The sequence below is a fragment of the Amblyomma maculatum genome, chromosome 4 (assembly GCF_055883805.1).
Source record: "Amblyomma maculatum isolate TAMU_Amacu chromosome 4, ASM5588380v1, whole genome shotgun sequence".
NCBI classification, from domain to species: Eukaryota; Metazoa; Arthropoda; class Arachnida; order Ixodida; family Ixodidae; genus Amblyomma; species Amblyomma maculatum.
The window spans coordinates 23826274-23849157 of NC_139347.1; the positions used below are offsets into that span (position 1 = coordinate 23826274).

At 46.2% G+C, this 22884-nt stretch overlaps 1 protein-coding gene and 1 pseudogene across 3 annotated transcripts in view; both read right to left on the reverse strand.

The window, feature by feature from the left end:
• The window catches only part of LOC146190509 (uncharacterized), a 110871-nt gene that overhangs the window by 82854 nt on the left and 5133 nt on the right, over positions 1-22884 (reverse strand). For 2 of the 3 annotated variants that reach the window (XM_084600914.1, XM_084600912.1), the window contains exons 4-10: positions 21967-22072; positions 21386-21491; positions 15549-15669; positions 7278-7420; positions 5706-6042; positions 4291-5085; positions 1648-1938 (exon numbers count right to left, since the gene is read on the reverse strand). In XM_084600914.1, coding sequence (XP_084457040.1) covers positions 1648-1938; positions 4291-5085; positions 5706-6042; positions 7278-7420; positions 15549-15669; positions 21386-21491; positions 21967-22072 — 1899 coding nt within the window. The remainder of the gene's footprint in view (positions 1-1647; positions 1939-4290; positions 5086-5705; positions 6043-7277; positions 7421-15548; positions 15670-21385; positions 21492-21966; positions 22073-22884) is intronic. The other variant, XM_084600913.1, reaches the window with a different exon arrangement.
• LOC146190510 (uncharacterized) lies at positions 9038-11855 on the reverse strand (annotated as a pseudogene).

The window sequence follows — 22884 nt, forward strand, 5'->3', positions numbered from 1 at the left end:
GAGCTAGTGGTCCAAGAAATCTGTAAGCAAAAAAGACCATTGGGCAGGCCCTCGCAGCGAATACACGACTTTCTACTCTAGCCCGATCCCCCACTGAGTCCTACCATGCTTACATTCAAGACGCGCTTAATCCCCCACGAAGTCCTACCTTGCTTACATTCAACCCATGCTTATGTTATGTTGCAAGGTGGATAGCTCCATGCCGGAATGTGACAAGGTAGGGCATATCCTCAAGGGTACCACGGATGATGCGTTCAACATCCTCTTCTGCACGGATTGCTCTACCGTCTGCTCGGTGCTTCCAGTATGTCGAAAATTCGAGCAGGCTAAATAACGACGTCTCATGCATCGCTTTGAGTGCCCTCCGAACACGGCGGCTACATCATCCTGCGATGGCCTGGCCCCTCTGCAACAGCCTTCTCATCCAACGAACATGACTCTGATCGTCCGAAGAGAACTCGAGGCCTTAGCTCCTGCACCAATCATGTCTCCCCTGCCTAACATCGTGGCCATGATACTGACCGCTGTCCACCAGAAACTTGCCAAAGTCGGCCTCTCCTCCAGCCACGTGCTGCCACTATTACCATCACACCCTGTTCCTCAAGTGGCTGCTGCTACCACCAGCCAAGCATCCCCCCGACACTACCTTAGTCTCAATCCTAGAGTGGCGGTCAAGCCGGCCATATTTTGCGCTATTGCCATAGCCGTACCTTCCCCACCCCTCGCTACTACAGTATAACCTTGTTAATTCGAAGTCCTTGGGACAGAATGCTCGTCACATTACCGGGGCGTGTATTGTTCGAAGTAGCGGTGCGGTAGGTGAAGAGGGGAGTTGAATGAGGCAGCCCATGCTGCGTAGGACGGGGACAAAAGCCCTTCCCTTCTCTGCTGGATTTCACATTGGAGCCACAAAAAACTTAAAAAACATGCACAGCAACAAAAGAGAAGCCTTGAGGCAGCGCAGGTCAACAGGACTGGGCCAGTGGGCACTCAATTCCTCAGTCATAGATTAGTGGTATAACCTGGTGGCAGAATATGAACAACTATCAAGATGGTGACCGAGGCACCGCCACCTTAACGGCATAAAAACTACCTTATACGAGTCCGCAAAAGTGCAAGATAGTTATGTTTGCAATAAGCAGTCTCCAATGAGTGTTCACTGTTTAGCAACAGCAGCAGCCAAGGTTAAGTCTCATTCACTTTTTGGCACCCAGCGCCGCCAATTTGAAGGCAGTGCGTTTGGAGCAGTTTAGCGCAATTTTTTAAATTTTCATCCTTACAATGCAGCTTTTAGTTTAGTTTACAGGGTTTAATATTCAGAAGTGACTCTTGCTATGAGACTGCGTAGTGGGGGGCTCCAGAAATTTCGACGACCTGGGGTTCTTCAACGTGCACAGACATTGCACAGCACGCAGACACCTAGCTTTTCACCTCTATCGAAAGTGGCTGCCGTATGACACGGCTTTTACAATTTGGCGCAGTCTGCCGCATTTGGCACAAGGGTCGCGCCAATGCGAATTCATATCAACCATGTTCGCGTTACTGAGATTCTACCATCGTTGCTACCACCGAACAGTACCTGGCTGGAAACGGACTAGCAGTTACCATCATTTCCCCAAAAACCCCTCCTTCCTACTAACTACCCACCTTGCGCACACAGCCGCAGGTCAGTGACGGCCCTTGCAGCTGCGATTTCCTTAGCTTCCTCCGCTGTGGTAGTCTCCTCAGGGTAAGAAAGGAACGTGCGGTCTCCCAACCGCAGCACAGCCAGCCAGACTGGTGGGCCTTTCTTGCGCCGGCTGGGGCGCCGCATTGCACTGTATAGATGGCGGAGCCCTTCACGACGTGCATACTCTAGGACTAGTTGGCAGTTTGGTGTCTGAGGGTCCGGTTCGCTCACAGACCCCAGCTGGCTTGGCTGCTCCATGTCCATAGGCGCTAGCAAGGAATGGGAAAGAACAGTGAGTGCCAGCAGAAGCAATGCACACTATCAATATTCATACCGTCTCAAAGCTCCAAACCGTTCAGCTAGTACACATATAGAACACGTAACACTGTAACCAGCATATGAGACAAGGTGCCCCCAAAAAATTGCAAGCAAGGCCTAGAACGCTCGGTATAGTGTTTGTCTACAAAGGGAGCGTTATCCAAACTTTACCTTTCGAGAAAATTATTCACACTTTCGTGATGGGTACGACTAATGTACTGCAGGAAAAATGTCAAGCAGAGTCCTTGTTTGCAACTCTTCAAGACACTACATCCGATCTCCCCATTAACATGCAAGCATGTGGAAGGCGCGCAAGCAGCATACATTTAAAGGCATGCCACTGTTGTATATCACTCCCAATTTTTGATACTTCCGCACCTTGGTGCAAGCTGCAACAAAAGGACAGCAAGGCGCAGTTAAACCTGGTTACAATAAAACTGTAAAATGTCCAAATTTTCTTTAAATGCAGATTTATAATTTACCATGGCTTGAAAGGACAATGAAGAATGGAAACCAAAGTAAGAATTAAATGTGGGGAAAAGTGTCTAGAAAATGTCTTTAGTAAATAACCATTACTTGTATAAATGGCAAACATTTCGTGATTGTGCTGGAGGAAGTCAGAGCCATGATAAGTGTTAATGACTTCTGTCTGCTGTCCTGTGTAAGATCCTCGTTTACGCACACCAGAAGCCTTACAACATATGTGCTCCATGTGCTGGGACATAACCTGCTCACTGGTTCTTGAGGCCAGGTGTTACTGTTCCTGCTTACACTTCATTTCCCTGCAAATACTGGCTTTGAACTCTCAAAAACTGTGGCACAATTGGAGCATAGTGAGTGAGTGAGTGAGTGAGTGAGTGTGAGTGTGAGAGATAGAGTGAGTGTGTGTGTGAGAGAGAGAGAGAGAGATAACTTTTATTCGCACCCATCCAAAAATGACTGGGAAGAAGGCTTCAAGGTCTCCTGGGAATCAACATTTCTATTCGGGTCTTTATACGAAGGGCAGGTACAGACCATGTGGACTATACCTACAATGCTATTGCAATGCGTATATTTAAGATTAAATACTTCTGGATCTCATGTACTGTACAGCTGAGGGTTTGGAAACACCCCGGTTTGCAATCTCCTCCAGATGATTTCCTCTTTTCTGCTGAGCTTCAGTTGTGCGACATCTCGCGTTTCACTGGAGCGTCAGAACTCCGCCGATAATTCGATGCGCAAAGATCCAAGGGCCATCGAAACTCGTTACTGAGCTTCTTGGATAGTTGAAAAATTTGTGCAAGTCTTTGCGAGCACTTATGCAGGGAAGAAAAAAAATGTATGTGAGGCAACATACAAGGCTGGACTGCAGGGTGAAAAGACCGAAGCGCTCCGCTGACGCGGTCGACATCTACACCAACACAGCAACACTGCTCCTCATAGCGCTGAATGCTGAAGCCGTGAAGGATGGTTAGGAGCGTATGCCGCCGGTAAAAGTCTAGCAATGCTCCCCTGCTGCTAAGTAGTTTTTACTGAAACTAAAAAACTAAAAACATGAAAAAATATTGCCAACCAAGGAATTCCCTCCAGCCCCCGTAGGCGCATGTGGTCAGGTGACCATGAACAGCCAATGCAAATTTTCACAACTTCTGGGAGAACAACGAAATATTATTCTTCCGGCATATTATTATGCGATCATGCAATGCAGTGAGGGAGAGCGCCTGACGATTGCCGTGAGAATTTTGGGAGCCAGGGTGTCTAGCAAACCACTATTTTCAAAATCATCGACTTTTCCAGGTTTTCCCTGACTACTTCAGTTCAAATTCCCTGACGAGTGAAGAGGCTAAAAAATGTAGCTGCTGATGATGAGCATAAACGAATAATTTCTAACAAAAAGTTATTTATTATACATATTCTGCAATTTATAATAGTGAAAGGCTTCTATTAGTGTTAATGGCTGGAAAAAACATCAAAAGTTTACTGAAAATTAAAAGCGCACTGATTGCAGCCTCAGCAGAGCTCTTTGAAACTACCAGTTGCGAAACTTCCTATAGTCCCCATGTATAAAAGAATGGCGATTTTGATTGGTCAAAATTTGGGTGTATATAAAGTGCCTCGCATCCAGGCACCAGAGGCGGCACCCGCGGCCGTTAAAGGAAACTGCGTCTAAGCAATATTCTGTTTTGGAGCTAAACTAAAGTCACTAAAGGAACTAAAGAAACCGAAAGGAACTAAAGGTCAGTGAACTGATCGAAACTAGCTTTGCGGTCTGCTCGAGCGAAATGGCCCACTCACACGCAGGTGGACTGACACTAATTACTCACCTGGCGACCTTCGCACAGGCCCTGAAGGCATCAGTGTCTGCCGGTTCACGGGTGCTGTAGCTGGCACGTGGACTGGCTGGGAGACATCCAGCAACTCTGAAGGTGGCACGAGCGACTGCAGTGAAATGCCGAGTTCTTTGGCAAATGAGTTAGCTGCCAGAAGGGTAGGTCCTGTGACCGATATGTGGACCGGTTGCGAAAAGGATCGGGTCAGCGCCTTGGACACAGGCTGGGAAGGTTGCAGCGATATACCGAGCTCCTTAGAGCCAGAGTCAACAGACATATGGGCCCGAGGAGAGGCAGAGGTAGACAGTGTCTTGGGAATAGACGTAGACGCGGCTGACCGCAATGAAATGCCGAGTTCCTTCGAAACCGGGGCAGAAGTCACCAGGGTAGAAGCCACAGGTGTAGAAACAACAGATGTAGAAACAACAGATGTAGGAACCACAGGTTTAGTAGGAGTCACCGATGTCAAAGCTGCTAAAGCAGACTTCATACTTGCTGTCTCTTCCAACACTGGGGCGGGTGTGAGCAAGTCAAGCTGCAATGGCTGCCTAAATGGGTTGAACCGAGCCTGGTCTGGCTCTATTGTGGCCCTCTGTTCATTAGATCTGGATGTTACAACTGGCTTCGAAGGTGTGATAGCTGGTGCTGGCACTGCAGGCAGCTCTAATGCAGGAGTGCCACTGAGGCTCCTGGTTGGAGTGGCTGTTGCCACAGGCTGCGCTGGCTCCTCACTTTCTCCTGCTGCTGATGCTACTGTTGCAGGTCCTGCAGTGCCCCAGCTGGAGTCTCCTGGGCAAGAATGGCACCACTAACGCTGTCTTTCCCACACGCAACCCACTACAAAAACCTCATGACAGAACTTGAATGACACATCTGCACTCCAAGCTTCATTTCACGAAACAAACATACACACTTGCAAACTAGTGTCTTGGCATGCATTAGAAGCAAGTTCAATAAACAAGCGAACTTCTACCAGCGTGTAAAGCACAACAGCAGATCACAACGTAGGCAATGTGTGGGTCGCACGCTGCCACAAATTGCTCTCAAGGTCTAACAATGTGCAGGCTGTATTTTAAATTCTGCACATGGTACACAATGCACTCTTGCAGAGGAATGTTTTGAATTCGTGTCGTCCTGAAATTCACGTTAACTGGGTTGGTATGACAGACATTCTACTTTATGAGTAAACGTGGTACATGAGCACTGGCTGGGAGGCATGCAAGCATCAAGATTTCATAATTAGCATGGGCGAATTCAATACAGTTCCACTGCATTAGTCTGAAGAGATGTGCAGTGTCACCGCATGCTGCAATCCTGTACAGCAAGTAACTCTGAAATGACCACCCAATAAGAAGTGGGCACAACTGTGTTGATTGTTGCGCCAGAAAGTGCAAATGGCTGGGACATACCAGTGTCTCCTTGGCCAATGCCAAACTCCCAGTGCTCGGCAGCGCTCTTCACCTTTGACGGGCGGGGCACCCAGCTGTTATTGAGCTCACCGCCCCAGGCATCTTTGGTGCCACCTGATGGTGGCTTGGGGCTTTCGTCGACCACTGGCCACTCCGCCGCGGCAGACACGACCTTAGGCTTGCTTTCCTCGTGCCAGGCAGTGTTGGAACTGGTATCGAGGCTGCTACTGGCGCCTGCAGCCTTCTGGAATCGAGGGGCCTCAGCCTTGTGGAAGCGAGGTGGGGCCTCGTACCTCGGCTGATTATGATGCTCCGATGCAAACGCACTGTAGGCCGACTGCAATGGCAATGCGAGGGAACGTTTTAAATTTTTTTCCGATAAAAAAAAAAGGCCTGCAAAGAATGCCTAATCAGAAATAAAGAAAGGGATGCAGAAACGTAAAATGTCAGCTATGATAGAATTTAACAAACGTAAATATAGCCTCGCCGATAGTTTCTTATGGTGCTAAGGGGACCGACCGCAGGTAGAAGTCTGAAAAGTTAGTTCACCACAAAACATATTTCTCATTGCCAACATGTAAAGGGAAGGCATCAGAAGTTTTGTACATAAGCGAATGCTTTGCACCACATTCCAATTTCGACAATTGGTGCATTTCAAGAACAGTTTCTGCTCCTTTCACAGACTATACAGACTATTTCATAAATCTTGACTGCGGATAGCCTCTCCAAATCATGGATAGTTTGGTTTGGTAAAGCAACTCAGGCTATGACAGATGCCGTAGTGGAGGGCTCCAGAAATTTCAACCACCTGGGGTTCTTTTAACGTGCACTGACATCGCACAGTACACGGGAGTATCTTTTCTGCTCCATTGAAAAGTGGCCACCGCAGCTAGGATTTGATTGCGCATCCCTGGGCACAGCAGCCGTGCACCCCACTACACTACCACAGTGGCTAAATCATAAATAAGGAACGGTCACTGAGCCAGGAGTCTGTATGACATATGTTCCCTTCTTTTCAGTCATCCATTGTCTCCTGGTCCATAGCAGAGTATGCAGTGTTTATAACATATGAAACATTGAGCGTTTTATTTGCGAGTGCTGAGGAAGTATTGAGAATAGAGTACTGGTATTCCAACAAAATCTCAGCCTATACTCTCCGTTGTATTTCAGGCGTCTTATCGCACAGCACGCAGACAGCTCCAGATCTGTGACCAGAATTCACAGTATACTTGACCACACATTGTCTACGTGGGTGACACGTGGCGAGACTTTCATGAGCTCCACATCAGCAAGCCATGGATGAATTAGTGGGCTAGGATCAAGTTCAAACGTGCTGTATAAGCACTCTGAATTTTTCAAAGTACATTTGCACATTTGGACAGGTAAAAAAATAAAAGCAGTTTAGCAGCAAGTCATCCATGTCCCTCACAGGGCTGAAACATGGGCTAAAACACACGCCTCCATAACACTACGCTTACCTGGGAAAAAAAACCTACCCAAAACAGTGCCGGAATGCCTCTGGATACTATCTTTCGAACTCTCTCGTGCGAAATGAAACAGCCCAATACTCACATTCCTTGCATAGGTGCCAGACTTTTGCACTGATGATGTCTCCTGTTTGTGGTAGCCATGAGTGTTCGACTGCCTAGCTTGGCCCACTGTGACGCCCCTTTGAGATGGTGGCCGGTAAACTTCGTAGCCGGCACGACGACGTTCTGTAGGACGGAAAAAAATTGCCATTTGGTTTAATTCAGCTGCGCACAAGCGGTTAAAGCTTGTGTGCCAACTACTTAAACTGTCCGAACGTTGTCAAAAAAAAACTAGTTAAGGGCATTTTTTTTTTAGCAGCAGGGTGTCTAGCAAACCACTATTTTCAAAATCCCTGACTTTTCTAGCTTTTCCCTGGTTATTTCAGTTCAAATTCCCTGACGAGTGAAGAGGCCTAAAAATGTAGCTGCTGATGATAATGAAAAAAAAAAAAGGTATTTATCAATAATCATATTCAGCAATTTACAACAGTAGAAAGGCTGTCATTAGTGTCAATGGCCGTTAAAAAGTTTACTGAAATTAAAAACGCACTGATGCAGCCTCAGAGCACGCGCAAAAGATGCGAACCGCCCACCCTGCTAACAGCCAAGCCAGTACAATTCATTATGGCTGCGCGCACGCGCTTCACATTTTCCAGGGGCCATTCCGGCCTCGGCGACCGCTTTTCGATGGAGGCGAAAAGCAAGGTGCCCGTGTGCTGAGCGATGTCAGTACAAGTTAAAGAACCCCAGGTGGTCAAAATTTCCGAAGTCCTTCACTACAGTCTCTCATAGCCTGAGTCGCTTTGGGACGTTAAACCCCACAAACCAAACCAACCAAACCATAGCAGCACAAATCGCCGATCGCTTTCACGCTGGCCGCTGCCAGCGCAGTTATTCCACAAAACAAAACACATCTGCATGAATAACATACCTGCTCTGCACAAGCTTAAAATGAAAATGTTGAAAAGCCTCCATTCCGATTGCAAGCGGAGTGCAAGTGATCACCCCCCCCCCAAACAGGGGGAAGCGGTGGAAGTGAATTTTCAGAGCTTCCAGAAATCTACCACAGATGACAGCACGATCACAAGCACTCTATACATTTTTTCATGTGGAGTGGATTACATATGGGTATGTCATAGAGCCAAACAAATACATATTTCACCTCACAGCTAGCACAAAGTTCTTGCAAATAATTACAAATTTTTACGCCTCTTGTATGAGTAAATACAAGAATGTCCCAGAAGCCAAAGAAAAGAGAGGGCAGACCACTCTTACAGGCCGCTAAAAAATTATGAAAGGAAACAAATTAAGGTAGTGTAGAAGCAACACATGCTTCTCCCCGTTCATGGTCACGGAAATATATAAACAGGCTGCAATACTTACGAATGCGGTACCCTTTATCCCACAAGAATGTCAGCATAAAAGGAGATATAAGGCAGAAAGATATAAAGGAGGTATTAACAAATATAGTGAACAACATCATTTTCCAAGAGAAGGTCGCTCATTCCAAAAGACAGTGAGAGTGAAAAAAAATTCAATGCTATTCGAGATTTTTCTTCCTCCACATGAAAATCGCTGACATGGTGTCTACCAAAGTGTTTTTTTAAAATTCCCTGACTTTTCCAGGTTTTCCCTGACTATTTCCATTAAATTCCCTGACCGAAGTCCTGAAAAATAGTTTTGACTAATGCCATTAAAACGAATATATTGCATAGAGAGACATTATGCACAATGCAAAATATTTTATTCAAGTGTACAAAACAACTGATCTGTTGTCAAGGAGAGAAACATTGGTCAGCTATTTTAGGGACCTTGTTTTAGAGAATTAATTTCTTCCTCAAGACAAGCAGCCTGCAACTGTGCATCGTCGATGACCTTTTGCCTCTTTTGTTTAAGTTCTTTTACAAGAGCAGCCACTCTCTTCTTCTTCCTTTCAGCATCCGATGTGTCCAACCTCTCTTGCTTCTTTCTTTGCGGGTCTTCCTTCCACCGGGCATTGGCACTGCGGACCATTTGCATCATTGTGTTTGTGACCTCAACTTTGGCCACACCTCCAATAGCCGAGACTGTGTCATACACTACTCTTTGCGCAATTAGCGACTCCTCTTTCAGGTTTTCAACAAGGCACTCTTTGTTGACTGAGAACCCTCGTTCCACAGCTGCATTTCCATGAGACAAGCTAAGAATGATCTTGATGAAGGAAAATAGCTCCTTATGGTTGCGTAAACACAATTCAAACCAGAGCGTGTCTAGCCCCGGTTCGTTTCTGTCAAAGTTGGTCAATGCCACCTGTGCAGAGCTCAATGAGCATACCTCAACATAGGAACGGTGGGTACGCTCAGCTTCCAAACCAGTCAGCCACTGGTGCTCTGTTAGCACCTCCAGGGCAATGCACAGTTGCTTTGCACCAACCTCTGGAGACAATGCGATAGCTGGATCCAAGCAGCTCGCTCCTTGGTCAATTTGTATTGTAAAGGTGACCTTTCCATCACTTTTTGTGAACACTTCTTTACGAATGCAATACAGTCTTTTTTGAAGCTGAGCACAGCCAGCTGCGATGGTGTGGGGATCTTGCGAAGCTCATTTTTTGCAGCAAACCCAATGTTGAATGTAGTAGAAGCAATCATGTTATCAGGTTTCTCCAAGTCAATCCTAAGTAGCTTGGTGGACGTGTTGGCAGCTTGCAGGACTTCCTTCCGGACGATTCTAGCGAGCAATGACCGCTACAGGCGATCCAGTGTAGGGGCTAGAAAGGGCACCATTGGCTTGTCTGTCTGAAATTCAGCCAAAAATGGTTCCAGGTCTTCAGCAATTGATAGCATAAATGCTAATTTAACAGGCAGCATCTTGTCCCCTACTGCATTTTCAACAATGCTGTAGCTAGCACATGCTGGCGCCTTTTTCGCTTGCTTAGAGCATTCCACGAATTTCACCAAGTTAGGAATAATAGCAAGCGCTCTTGAAATCACCTTGCTATTCTCAAGCCACTTCCTGTGAAGTGGATATAGTCTGCACGACGTGCTGGCACATACTTGAATAGATTATAGCTCCCACGAAGAAACACTACCAGATCCCAGTGCGTCGCAGAGTGGCCTGTTTTAAATGCACCATTGACAACATGGAGTCCACAGCCTCCAATGTCAAGAAGTTGGTGGGTTGAGTCGGATTGTCTAAGTTCTTGTTTGAGGGACCTCAGAAACTTCAAGTTCACATTTGGCCCGTCCATTGACACTTGTAGTATCTTCGTTTGATTATTACCTTCTGTGGCTTTCCTAAAAGCAACAGCCAAATCTTCTGCGGTGGTGTGCCCCAAGAAACACGAAGTTAGGTAGCGTGTTTTCACAGTGGCATCAGTTTGGTCCCAGTACCTAATCAGTACATCCATCTGTTCTTTCTGAGTGACTTTGTTGAGCGACTCATCAAATGCAACAACTAAATAAGGAAGGCTAGAAAGGTTTGTCAGCAGCTTCTCTTGAAAGTATGGACCAATACCATGACAAATTGTGTATCCGACTTTGTCCTTTCCAAGCTGCATTTTAGTGGCGACCTCACATGTAGGGAACATAAACGGAAACAGCGAGGCAGAGGCTGCCGCTGATCGAAAAGATCCATGGGTCATTACAGTGTTCAAGCACCACATGATCTCGGCCTTAGTAACTTCATTCTTCAGTAGAAAGCTACTCACTGATGTCTTCACAGAGGGGCTAAGTGCTTCCGTCGTGGTGGCTGGACGCACTCCGGAGCGCTACAAGCACTAGCGCTACCTCCGAACGAAGCACTCGTTGGCGCTGCGGAAGGCGAGCCGCTTTTTGTCACAGTCTCGAAAAATGAGAAGACCCGTGTCTGGGAAGCGCTTTGCTGAGATTTTACAGCAGCTTGATGTTTCTTACTCTCAGCATGGCTAGTAATTGCCGTTTTCCCCATGTTGCTCAAGGAGAACTTCTTGCAACACATTGTGCAGCGAGCACTATTTGGGTCATTTGGCACAGGCCTGATCCAATTTGCATGTGCGGAGATTTCCGGGTTTGTCCAGTCGGGGTTGAAGCAGCATTTCTTTGACAGGGACATCGTCACTTCCACAGATATGCTCACTTCAGGAGCACAACACGAACTTTCAAACTGAAGGTCGAAACGCACGTGGTAGGAAAGATCGTAGCGTGCACGCGGAACCAAGTGTGCTTGGTCGGGAAACGCAAGAGCGACAACTACTACGAACGAATGGAGTGCTATGCAAGCGCCTCTGAGAGGAGAGATGAAAAACAAGGATTAGGTGATGATGATACTTTGAGTGGTGGCGCACGCCATCTAGTATAGTGTCACGCACCGACTCGACGGGAATCTCGGAGGCCAGTGCGGACACGCCGCCACGCCATCACAGCCACACTTCGCTTTTAAAGCGTTAACTTCATTGCGCTCGTAGTGTCTCATGGCTACGCCTGGCCGCACCTGCGGTTACTGGTACGTGCGGGCGAGCAGGCATTGTGCGGGCGAGCGGGCATTGGGAAATTTCCCTGACTCTGCAATCTTTTTAGAAATATCCCTGACAATTCCCTGACTTTTCCAGGCATCTTAAGATTCGCTGACAATTCCCAGTTTTCCCGGTTTTCCCGGTCGGTAGACACCCTGGCTGAACAGATTTCGCAGGTTAGCCCCAAACTAAAATTGATTTTTCATTTGTCAGCACTCCTACCATTCCTCTCTAGTAACATCACTGACATGCTACATAGGGAGGTGTGTGCTGCTAAGGCGTCAAAAATAGCACTTGCTTGAGCACAGGTTGTACGCCGTGTCTAGGACATTGTTAGCCAATCCTTTTGGGCATGCATTCGAATCAGTGCAAGACCTCCTAGCATAATTAAATAATGGGCACTGCATTTTGTTCATGTATACTTTTTAATAAGTCCCAGTCGTAAAGGAATCAAGCACAATGGATCAGGGAGCAAACGTAAGTAACTGACATTCCAGTCAAAACCAAGAAGAAACGGGCTATAGGTATGGACAGGACATGTAATGAGAAGGAACGATAACAGATAGTCACTAAGGGTAACGACTAGTTTCAAAACGAAAGCAAATGTAGCAAAGGGCGGCAGAAAGTTCACAGTGTACTTCATGGAAGCGTGCCAAGATGCTGTGCAGTGAGAACACAGTGAGAACATCACAGAGTAGCTCTTGTGGTGGGGTGAAGGGGAGAGGGGGCAAACTTGGCAGAGTGCCAGCGGCCTTGAGTGTGGCTTGCTTGGCTCATCCCGGTGCGCAAGCCTGGTGTTCAGTATGTTTGCTTAATCACACAGCGACCTTGATAAGCGCAGGGTGGGCGCATCCGCTGCCACAGATACCACAAAACAATTGAAACGTGTGATAGCCGAAAACGCCTTTTGAAGTGAACGATGCTAAAAGCCCGCATTATGATCACGACTGACCGCATGCTGTCTTTGACGATTGCTGGCTGGGATGGACAAAAACTTCAGCATCGCAGGTTTTGTATGCACATGACAGATGGCGCGATGGTGTGCCCGTCATCATCATTTTGTTTTGCTCGCAACTTCCGCATCACAGGTTTTGTATGCAATTACAGATGACTGGGCGGTATGCCCCTGTCGTCATTTTGTTTTGCTCACAGAATCCAGATTGCCGGCAAAATTTGTGCATAAGAGGGAAATGTAAAATGTGCTTTGTCTGATTTGAAGTTTTAGTTCTCATCAATTGTCAAGGTGGCTGCTGGTACATGCATGCGATGCATGAGGACTTCGTTAAATCAAAAGTGCAGCATAAAATTACTTCACTGAATCGCGAAAAAAAATACATGGTTTCCAATGGGGCAGAGATTGGGAAATTAAAAAACCCGTCACATCGCGAATTTCATTACATTGCGGTTCGCAGTCTAACCCGGATATATCGAACTCGAAGGGGATCGCAAAATAGTTCGATATATTGATAATTCGATATACAAAAATAGACTTGAAATGCCAGTTGTGATCTTGAAAAATGATACCGTATTCGTCGCGTAATCAGCCCACTCGCTTATTGAACCCACCCACCAAGAATTTTTTTTTAAAAAGCGTTATCAGCGCGTCCCTTCACTTCGACAGTCGCATCCACAGCTCATTTATCGGCAGCGCGCCAAGATGGTATGCAGCAATAATGTCACGGAGTGTTTATCTTCTGACTATACTTCTTATATTAGCTTCTGTAGTGGCGGGGAGCCGCGCGTGGGGCAGGCAGAGTCCACTGCCACAAAATCATTTGGAAAGAGTGCTGCAAATCGTTGGAAGCAAACAATGCTTTAAGCCGCTGTTATGACCACGGCTGACCGCGTGCTTTCATAGATTCATAGAAGCAAAGATGAAAGACTCTCGCAAAACAAAAAAAACTGCCGCTTCTTAACGTCCACAGCTCTTCTCAATATCCGCAGCAGCCATAGCTCAAGCTACGCCACACTTCAGCATGACGACAAGACGCACATCGCACGTCGCCCACCGCGCACAGAGGGTTCACAACACACTGCAGAATGCGGCCACGGGCTGAGCTAGCATGTCGGCACACGTATAGTGCGTGCTGCTGCGAACGAAGACTGGGAAAGAGGAAGGAGAGAGAGAAAGCACGGCAGAAGAATGGGCACACCCTTGCACTTTACTCTGTCGCGTTGTTTCCCCTCCCGAACATCACAGCTGCATTGGCTGCGTCTACTCCGTACCAGCCGTTGCCAAACTGGTTCCCTCTCGTACCTTCATGCACATGGCTTGCAAACGTCACGTGCTGGCACGCGGCATACGACCACCACAGATGCGCGCGCCTTTTAGAGAAAAGGCACGGCGCTGCTCGAGACCAGCCGTCGTCAAACTGTTCCACACGTGGCTTGAAGACTTCACGCGGCAAACGGCCGAGGGTGCGGAGTTCGATATATCGAACGACCGGTGAAATTGGAATTCGATATATGACGCAATAATCCTATACCTTTACATGGGGTTTTCAAGGGAATATTCCGCGAGTTTAATATGGCCAAAGTTCGAATTATCCAAGTTCGATATATCCGGGTTCGACTGTACTGCTATACTTTTGCATGAGAATTTCAAAGGAATTCTTTGGCTCTGATACAAGCAATAATTTAATATATCTGGTACTGACACCACTGCCTACCCAGGATCAGATTATGCGATCAGACACCATTTTCAATGACAAACTTCGAAGCATCTACACCCCAGAAATTACAACATTCCTTATCCTCCTCAATGGCTTGTATTTCATGGTATTACACCACACATTTTACAGCACAGTGCAAGGAACAATCGTTGCCGAGGATCTATCAGGGTAAAACAAAACCAACAATAAAAAGCATAATCACACAAACTAATTCCTGCCTAAAGAAAGATACAACAAAAGATTGTCAAATTCTAACTTGAAGGGTCCGAGAAAAATAATCTATCTGAAATTTCAAATTATTGAAAGATCTCGAAACAGCTGTCCATTCGATAAAACAATGGGCAATGGTAAGCGATTGTAAGATGAGCAAAGCATTCCAAAGATTTCCTCATGGTTTAGTGCATGGATACTACTGGAAGCATCGAAGCAGAACAGCTGCGAAATAGTAAGGTTCTCCCACAACCTTCCCAGCGCAACGCAGTGGAATTCCATTTCTACCACATCACACCCATTACAAGCAGCATCATCACGTGTGAGTGGGCTTCATTGCAGAGGCAGAAGAGAGCACAGTTTCAGCGCATTGGAAGATCAGAACCATACGACCACAGAAACGAAAGTGGTGAACTATGAAGTTCAGTACTGTGCCGAAGTGGCAACAATTTTAAGGGGATAAAAAGAACGAGCAACACACCAATCGCTGTGCAAAACACGGGCTGGATTAGTTTGGTTAGCTGATGCTGGATGGTCGAGGCAGACTGGTGCAAAGCTCCGAAGAGCAAAGCCAAGCATTTGTATGTTCCCGGAGACAGGACTGTTCATTCTTTGTCATGCATTCTGCTGTGTGCACCTATGAAGAATAGAGCTCGAATTTTTGTAAAAACTATTTCAACAATATCTTTGCCGAGGTGGTCATACTGGACATGGCCTCCTTTTAGGAACTCATTCAAATCGACAGTTGCAAGACCCATGGGGTCTGAATTAGTGAGTTTATATACAGGAAATATCCAAGACAGCTGCAAATTATCTAGGTACCGGATCAGTAGGAGGGGGAGGTGGATAAACTAAATTAAAAAGTTTTAACCGAAACCCCTCTATTCTGCAAGACTACAGCAAGTGATACCACCCAAACCCGCCCAAAAGTTTTGGAATGAGCAAAATCATGCAAATGACTTGCCTCCAGGTGGCGCAGAAGATGATGTGGACTTGCTGCTGCCTCGAGATAGAGTGGTTAACAGTGGGTTCGGTCGGTATCCCATGTGTTGAGTGTGGACCAAGGGTCGCCTGATGATTTTCCGCTGGAAAACATGCCAATATAGCCAATTTAAGAACAAGCTCATCTATCCAAGCATGCCGCTACAACTCACTTCAAGCCCTTTTAAAACGACAAAACAGCAATGAAGTTAGAAGCAGAAATACCATGTGTCACACATTATGCAAGCTGCTCAATGGCCCAAGAGAAAAAAAATCTGCATATTCATTTTCAAGAAGATGGTGGGTTGGGCACAAGCCATCAAAAATGGCTGGCCAAAAATATGGCTGGCCAATACAAGAGGGGATTAGCACGAATATCATTTGCTCAAAAACCTGACAAATGAGCCAGCAGACTGAGCCCAAACACATGTCACATAAAAGTCTATCAGTGATGTACAATCTTTGTCAAAAATATAGAGCTCGGGGGTCTGCTTTTGAGCCGTGTAAGGGCGCTGATTTAGCGTTAGTAGAGGTCCTTCCCATTGGAGAGGGTGGGACAAAAACTTCTTATCTTCAAGAGATTTGGAACAATGGACATACATTACAAACCGCACGAAGCGGCTTAGAAGCAAACCCCCTGGGATCTACACTTTTGACAAAGACTGTACATACTAAACTCCCAAGACACAACAACCAACTCAATTACAGTCGACGACAAATTTTTCAGACACCCAATTTTTCGGACATGCTTGATTATTTGGACTTTTTCCCAACCCCAGGACATACCTTATAAAGTCAATTTATTACGCTGCTCAAAATTTCGGACACTCTAAGGAGAACTATTCTATTTTTCGGACATTCCAAGTGTCAGCCGGCCCAACTGCTACACATTTTGAGCGGTGTCGCCACCATCTTGTTTGTTTACGTTTTACTTCGATAGCCTCGAAACCAGTGCCAGCCTTGCGTGCCGCTCCTCAGCTAAACTGATGCTGGATCGAGGCTATATTATTTGCCTTGAAGCTTCCGTTACCAGGACAACGTCGCTGCCGTCGCTGCTCGCCTCCAGAGTGCCCTTTTTTTTTCTTTTAGCATGATCACTTCGACTGCCTGTTCCTCTGTGTGTTTGCCGTGCGTTTCAAGTGCATTGCCGAGCGTAGCGAATATGCCTAGCCGTGGTCGTGCTGATGAGAGAACTACTTTCTGTCGCTACTGTGGCTCTCATTTAATTGAATTGGCTTCAGTTCTTCAAAAAGCTCTTTCCGGAGTTTTTCACCGACTTTCCGGATCACAACACCGACTCCGTTGAGTCGGGGTTGTGATCCAGTGGTTGGTGGTTGTGGTGTACCTCGACAGTGGGAAAGCCTACTCTGTCGATTTGCTTGGAGCACTTAGCACCCTCGCCGATGTGTGGAAGTCTGTAGCACCCACAACGCTGCGCAATTGCTTCCGCCACGCAGGATTTGTGCTGAATGACGAGTTAGCTGCCTTGGACGAGGAGAGCGTCGTCGAGCAGCTGTCAGGCAGTGCGCAGCTCATTCCCGACCTTCGCACTGTTGGTGTCGAAATTCCATTGGCCGTCTCGTTTTCAGAGTTCACAGACGTGGAATAAGAGTTGGAACTGTGCGCTGGGCTCAAAGAAGTAGAAAATTTTCGCCAAGTGCTTGTGGAGTCTGAGAGTGACGACGACGATGACTCACCTGCAACAGCGCAGCCGACGCAAGCTGAGCTGATGCAAGCGAAATTCAGGCGGACCTGTTAGCGCGGAAGCGCAGCATGGTGCAGAAAAGCATTCATGACTTTTTCTGGCCTCCAAGTGAATAATAGGCAATAAATTGAGCTTTTTTTAGTGTACATTTGTTTTTTCGAACTGCCCAATTTTTCGGACATTTTCGTGGTCCATTGAGAGTCCGAAAAGCCAGTCGACTGTACGCCCTCATGGCACTGCTCCAGTTTTGTGCTGACAAGGGAAATCAAAACTCCAATGTCTCAGAACCATTTCACACATAAACCAAAGAGTTTTGTGCACAAACCAATTTTTCTTCCCACATCACACCTTTAAAGGGGCACCATGACGTTTGCCAGATGACTTAATTCCAGCCGGCCTCCATAGTTCTTTACACCTTCACGATGCCCCAAAGCCCAATTATAACTGCGAGACCGTAGCGCCTAATATTTTAATCCATTTCAATAATCAGCAGTTTGGCACCGATGTGAGCGACACACGACGGCGAAGTTTGTTAACGAATATAATGTTTTCTTCTCGCCTGGGAATTTTACATTCGAATGTTCTTCCTGTTACAATGCAGAAAACAAATAAAAGGTGTTCTAATTCCACGTGTTCGTGGAGTGCTTGTAAGGATGGAGACTGTAAACTCAGGTAAATATGGTGTTGTCAACAAGCGCGATGGAGCGTCTGCTTGCTGTGATGATGGTGGCTTTGTCCTTCGTAGCAGGTCGCCGATACCTTCTGGCGCGGCAGAGACAAAAATTTTAAAAAAAAAAAGAACAGAGAAAGAAAAAAAAAAAAAAAGTCCACCAATTTGCTGTCCAGGCTCTACGATCACAAACACAAAGGTCACTCCCACAGGCTCCTCAAATCTCAATGCAGCTAACAATGTTCGGATCTCTGAGGTCGACAAAATCGCTGGACAGGCCAAAATCGCATCGTTGATCGTTTCTGCTGACGTTCCACATGTGGCACCAGTTGTGTCAAAATCACTCGTGAAGCACGCTCGTTTCCCTACCCTGTATAGGTACATGGTAGGCTTCGCCTTAGCTCATGTACACCATTCCGCCGTCTTCGTCTTTCGCACCCATTCTCAAACTTTCGCGCAAGTAGCGCTAGAGTGATCGGTGATAGCAGCAGTGATGGACGCCGGCGCAACACCAAACCGGCGATGCAGATTTGCTGACCGTCGGGTCCACCTCGTCGACACCCCCCAATTGGATTGGAAAACATTTGTTGTCAGCGTTGAACGATACGTGGGCACTACACTTAGATAGCAAAGATGGTTTGCAGCAGTGTTTGGTGGGCTAGGTTAGCTTTGAGCAGCCGAAAAAGGCCGGTCCTCATAGCTGTGCTTCGCAGCGTCGTTACCATGGTAACGACGCTGCTAAAGGTGCGGCTGCAGGTTGAGTTGGACAGGCAATCATGGTTGATAGCTTAGCTTCCAATACGTCAGCACAAAGCTGTGTTTCTCATAGGTTCGGCCAAGTAGAGTGCTGGGCGAGCGAAATGGGAGAGGGGCTCCCTCTCGCATCAGCTCAGACACTGTTTTTTTCGTCTTGTATTTAGAATTTTATAAACCGAAGAAGTCTTGTTTCAGTGCACGATTTTTGTCGTTCTTTTTTTAGCGATATCAGCACGGTACAACAAACCTAGAGCTAGGCTGGAATTAACAGCCTTACACACGTCACTGTGCTCATTTAACCTCTTTCTGAAACTTATGGCCTATTACAGAGTACCTGCACATTTAACTGCACAGTAACTGCAGCAGCATACTTTACAAATGCATATCTGTATATCAATTTTTTTTTTTTTCAAATAGTATCTGTACAATGCATTTTGTGTATTTTATTATTTTTCATTGTACTGTCCTATGCATAGTAGGCCACCATGCCCTGCCTTGTACATCGGGCACCTGGGCCTTGTCAAGCTGACATGACAGCTTTTAGCCCAGGTAACCCTTCAGAAGCTTTCTGAAAAATAAATTGAATTGAATTGAAATATACAGCAAGACTGCACAGCCTTAAATTTGCGGAGTCACACAGAAAATACACCTCAGTAAGAGCTCGTTAATTCACAAATCGTTAATTCAAAAATTTTGGATAATTCGAACTAGCAGTCGTGGTCCAGTCCGTACTGCGTAGAATTAAATGTGTATAACAGCTCATTAATTCATCCAAAAATTGCCGCCGCCACCGATAATTCAAACTGCGCGCCGCCAAGCGTCGTCGTTGAAAACCACCGAAGCTTTCACGGCTGAATGACAGGTGGCAGAGCCGTCGACACGCTGGCGTAGTTGGGAGACACAGGGCAGCCTAGGCCTTTTTCCTTTTTCCGAGAGACGACTGGTATTGTGAGAGCTAGTTTTGCACGTCACTTGCCTTGAGCTTTGTCAGTGAGATGTGTTCACGCGGAAAATGCTGCGCCAAAACGGTGCAGGAAAAAGTAGATATTTTGTGTGAAGTGGACCAAGGGAAAATCAGCAAAGTGGAAATCGCAAAAAAGCATGGTATTCCGCCAAGCATGTTGTCAACTTACGTACGCAATAGAAAGCCCATCGAGGATGCATACGAATCAGGTTTATTAAACAGCAGAAAAAGGCTATGATCAACAAAGTACCCCGAGGTTGAGACCGCAGTCATCACATGGGTGAAGGAAATGAGAAGCAATAATATACCCCTGAGTGGCCCAATCATCATGGCGAAGGCGGCAGATTTCGCCCTACGCATGAATGTGCAAGATTTTGTTGCCGCCAAAGGATGGCTTTAGAGACAGACATAATCTTATCTTCCGGGTGCTGTCCGGTGAAGCAAAGGAAGCGGACGCAGGAACTTCTGCGACGTGGCGAAGCGGTGCCCTGCAGCAGTATCTGGACAGTTTCTCGGCAGAGGACATAATTAATGCCGATGAAACAGCTTTGTTCCACAAGCTTCAACCGGACAGAACTATAGCATTCAAAGGGGACAGCTGTGCTGGCAGTAAGCGCAGCAAAGAGTGGATTACAGTTCTGGTCGCTGCGAATATGACCGGAGCGGAGAAGGTTCCACTTTTTGTGATTAGGAAGTCACAAAAGCCACGGTGTTTCAAAAACATCCGAACACTGCCGACCAAATACACCGCCAACAGCAATGCATGGATGACTGGCAAGTTGTTCAAAAAGTGGTTGCTGAAGTTACCAGAAGATGGAGCTAAGCAACCGACAAGTTTTGCTCATCGTCGATAATTGCTCGGCACACAAGGTTGACACCGAGATTGGTGTTTCTGCCCGCCAACCCAACTGCAACCTTGCAGCCGATGAATCAAGGAGTCATTAGAAGCATGAAGTGTTTCTACAGGCGCCATATGCTCGAGCGCATGATTTTGTGCTCGGGCAACCATAAAAGCCACAGCATCACATTGATCTCAGCAATGCACATATTGGTGTGTGCATGGGAGCAGGTAACGCCGTCTACGATTGCGAACAGCTTCCACCACTGTGGCTTTGTTGCTGGAATGGAGGAAAGTGGCGACGACGAGAGTCAGGAACCCCTGCCTGCAGCGATGCATGCTGCGTTTCAGGACACAAGTTTTGATGACTACGTTGAAGTGGACTGCGATGTAGCAGAGTCGGGTGCCCTATCTGATGAGGACATTACTGCTGCAGTTGTTGGCGAGCGGTCTGTCCCAGAAGATGCGGAAGACGAAGACGACAAAGAGAAAGAGGCTCCCGCGCAGCCGTCCGTGGCGGAAGCAGTGGAAGCGCTGACTGTCGCACACCTTTTCTTCAGCTTTGAAGAGGGAGAAGAAGACTCCCTGATTCACATTCGCGTCCTGGAAGATAGGATGGCGACTGTTGCCCTCAGAGAAAAGAGGCAGAAGGTGATAATCGATTTTTTTGACAAATGTTTTTCGTGCCCTCCACATTTCAAGCGCATTAATTTTTGCTCACTTTCATTGATTTGAATTTTGGTTAATTCGAACTGGCTTAGCGATCTCGTGGAATTCAAATTAATGAGCTTTTACTGTATTCACAAACCACAGCAGCCGAGGCATTCAGATTTGCACAGGGTTTGATTGCTATTGATTGCTAAATGGAAACGGACAGAGCTACTCACAGGCATCATCTTTGGCTTTGTCGACTTTTGACCACGCACCATTTGTGCCACGTGAGCTGTCGACTCGCTGACAACTGCAACGACCACAACTTCCCCCAATGTATTTCTGCAAAAAGAAAGTATAAAAAGCGAAGTGCTTATTCATGAAGGACGAGATGCTATACCTAGTGCTTATGCAAAGGTTGCACATTCAGGCCACAATCATGTGTCAACAAAAAAGTTCCAAATATCAAGTGTGCAGATAAGAACACAGAACTGAAGGTATGCTGCACAATTTGCTTTGCAAGTAGTCCTCTCACTAGACAGCACAAGTGACGTGTCCCTTATTAGATGTTAACCTGTGTTATTAAGCATGTGAGAATAATTAATTTCCAGTAAAAAGCGAATGTTTTCAAATCGAACAGAATATTTCCCGACTGCAAATCCAAAAGTGAAAAGAAAAAGCTAGCTAGCATGTATTGAAAGGACTGGTTGATGGAATCCATTTTGAGAATCAAAATAAACCAAAATAAAAATATGCCCAGCCAAGAAAACAGGAGAAAAAGAAAGTCCGAACATATGAGAGCAGTACGAGAGCTCACCTGGTAAACCTAGCCACATCAGGGACACTTTCGAGGTACTCTTCCAACGTGCTGAATCCCAGCCTCTGGAATGGGATGCGTGTCCCAGTGAGCGTCCGGTATTCACCTGGAAATGAAAGCAAGGATGATGGTACCTTCACAATACGGCAAAGCTAGATAGATAACAAACCCCACAGTGACAAATTCCAGAAGATGCGATAAGGGATAAGAGATAAAGGAAAGAGATGTGTAGGTGAGGTCCCTAGTCAGGGACTCTGACTGCTGTGTCCTTCGTCTTCTGTGCCCTCTGACATCAGGATCTCATCAGACTAACATTATGTCTGGGTCAAAATATGTTCAGCTAACTTTGGAACATCACTCAAACACTGCTCAAAAGCACAGTATAATAAGCCTACATACACCTGCTATAACGAGTGCCTGTAAAAGTGTTCTACACGACTGACACAGCAAAATAACTGCTAACACTAGCACTGATTGAAGCAACAATCAAAATTTCGACTATAGTGACAGCGACCAATAATAAGGGCCCTACTAGGTGCCAGCAGCATCTGCCAAACCAGTAGTGTATAAAACTTTGTTGCTAACAATGTTTTTTATTCATTGTGATAAGCCTATATGATATGGCTCCAGTGCTTCATAAAAGAGACAAAGGTTTAGGCAAATAAACCTGAGTTGAAAGTTGGTTTGGTGTCTGTCTCGCTTTTTTAGCCTATAAGGAACACAACGTAGGAAACACTTTTTTGATCAAAGCAATATTTGTACTTTTACAACTGGTTGAAGTTCAATGTGGGGAAAAGTGATTGATCAACAGTTTTAATTAGAGTACACAAAACATTTGCATGCACAACCATCAAGCAAGCATGTCATCAAAAATTTGTTTTAAGAGAAAAAAAATAAGTAGAGATGGGATTAATTCAG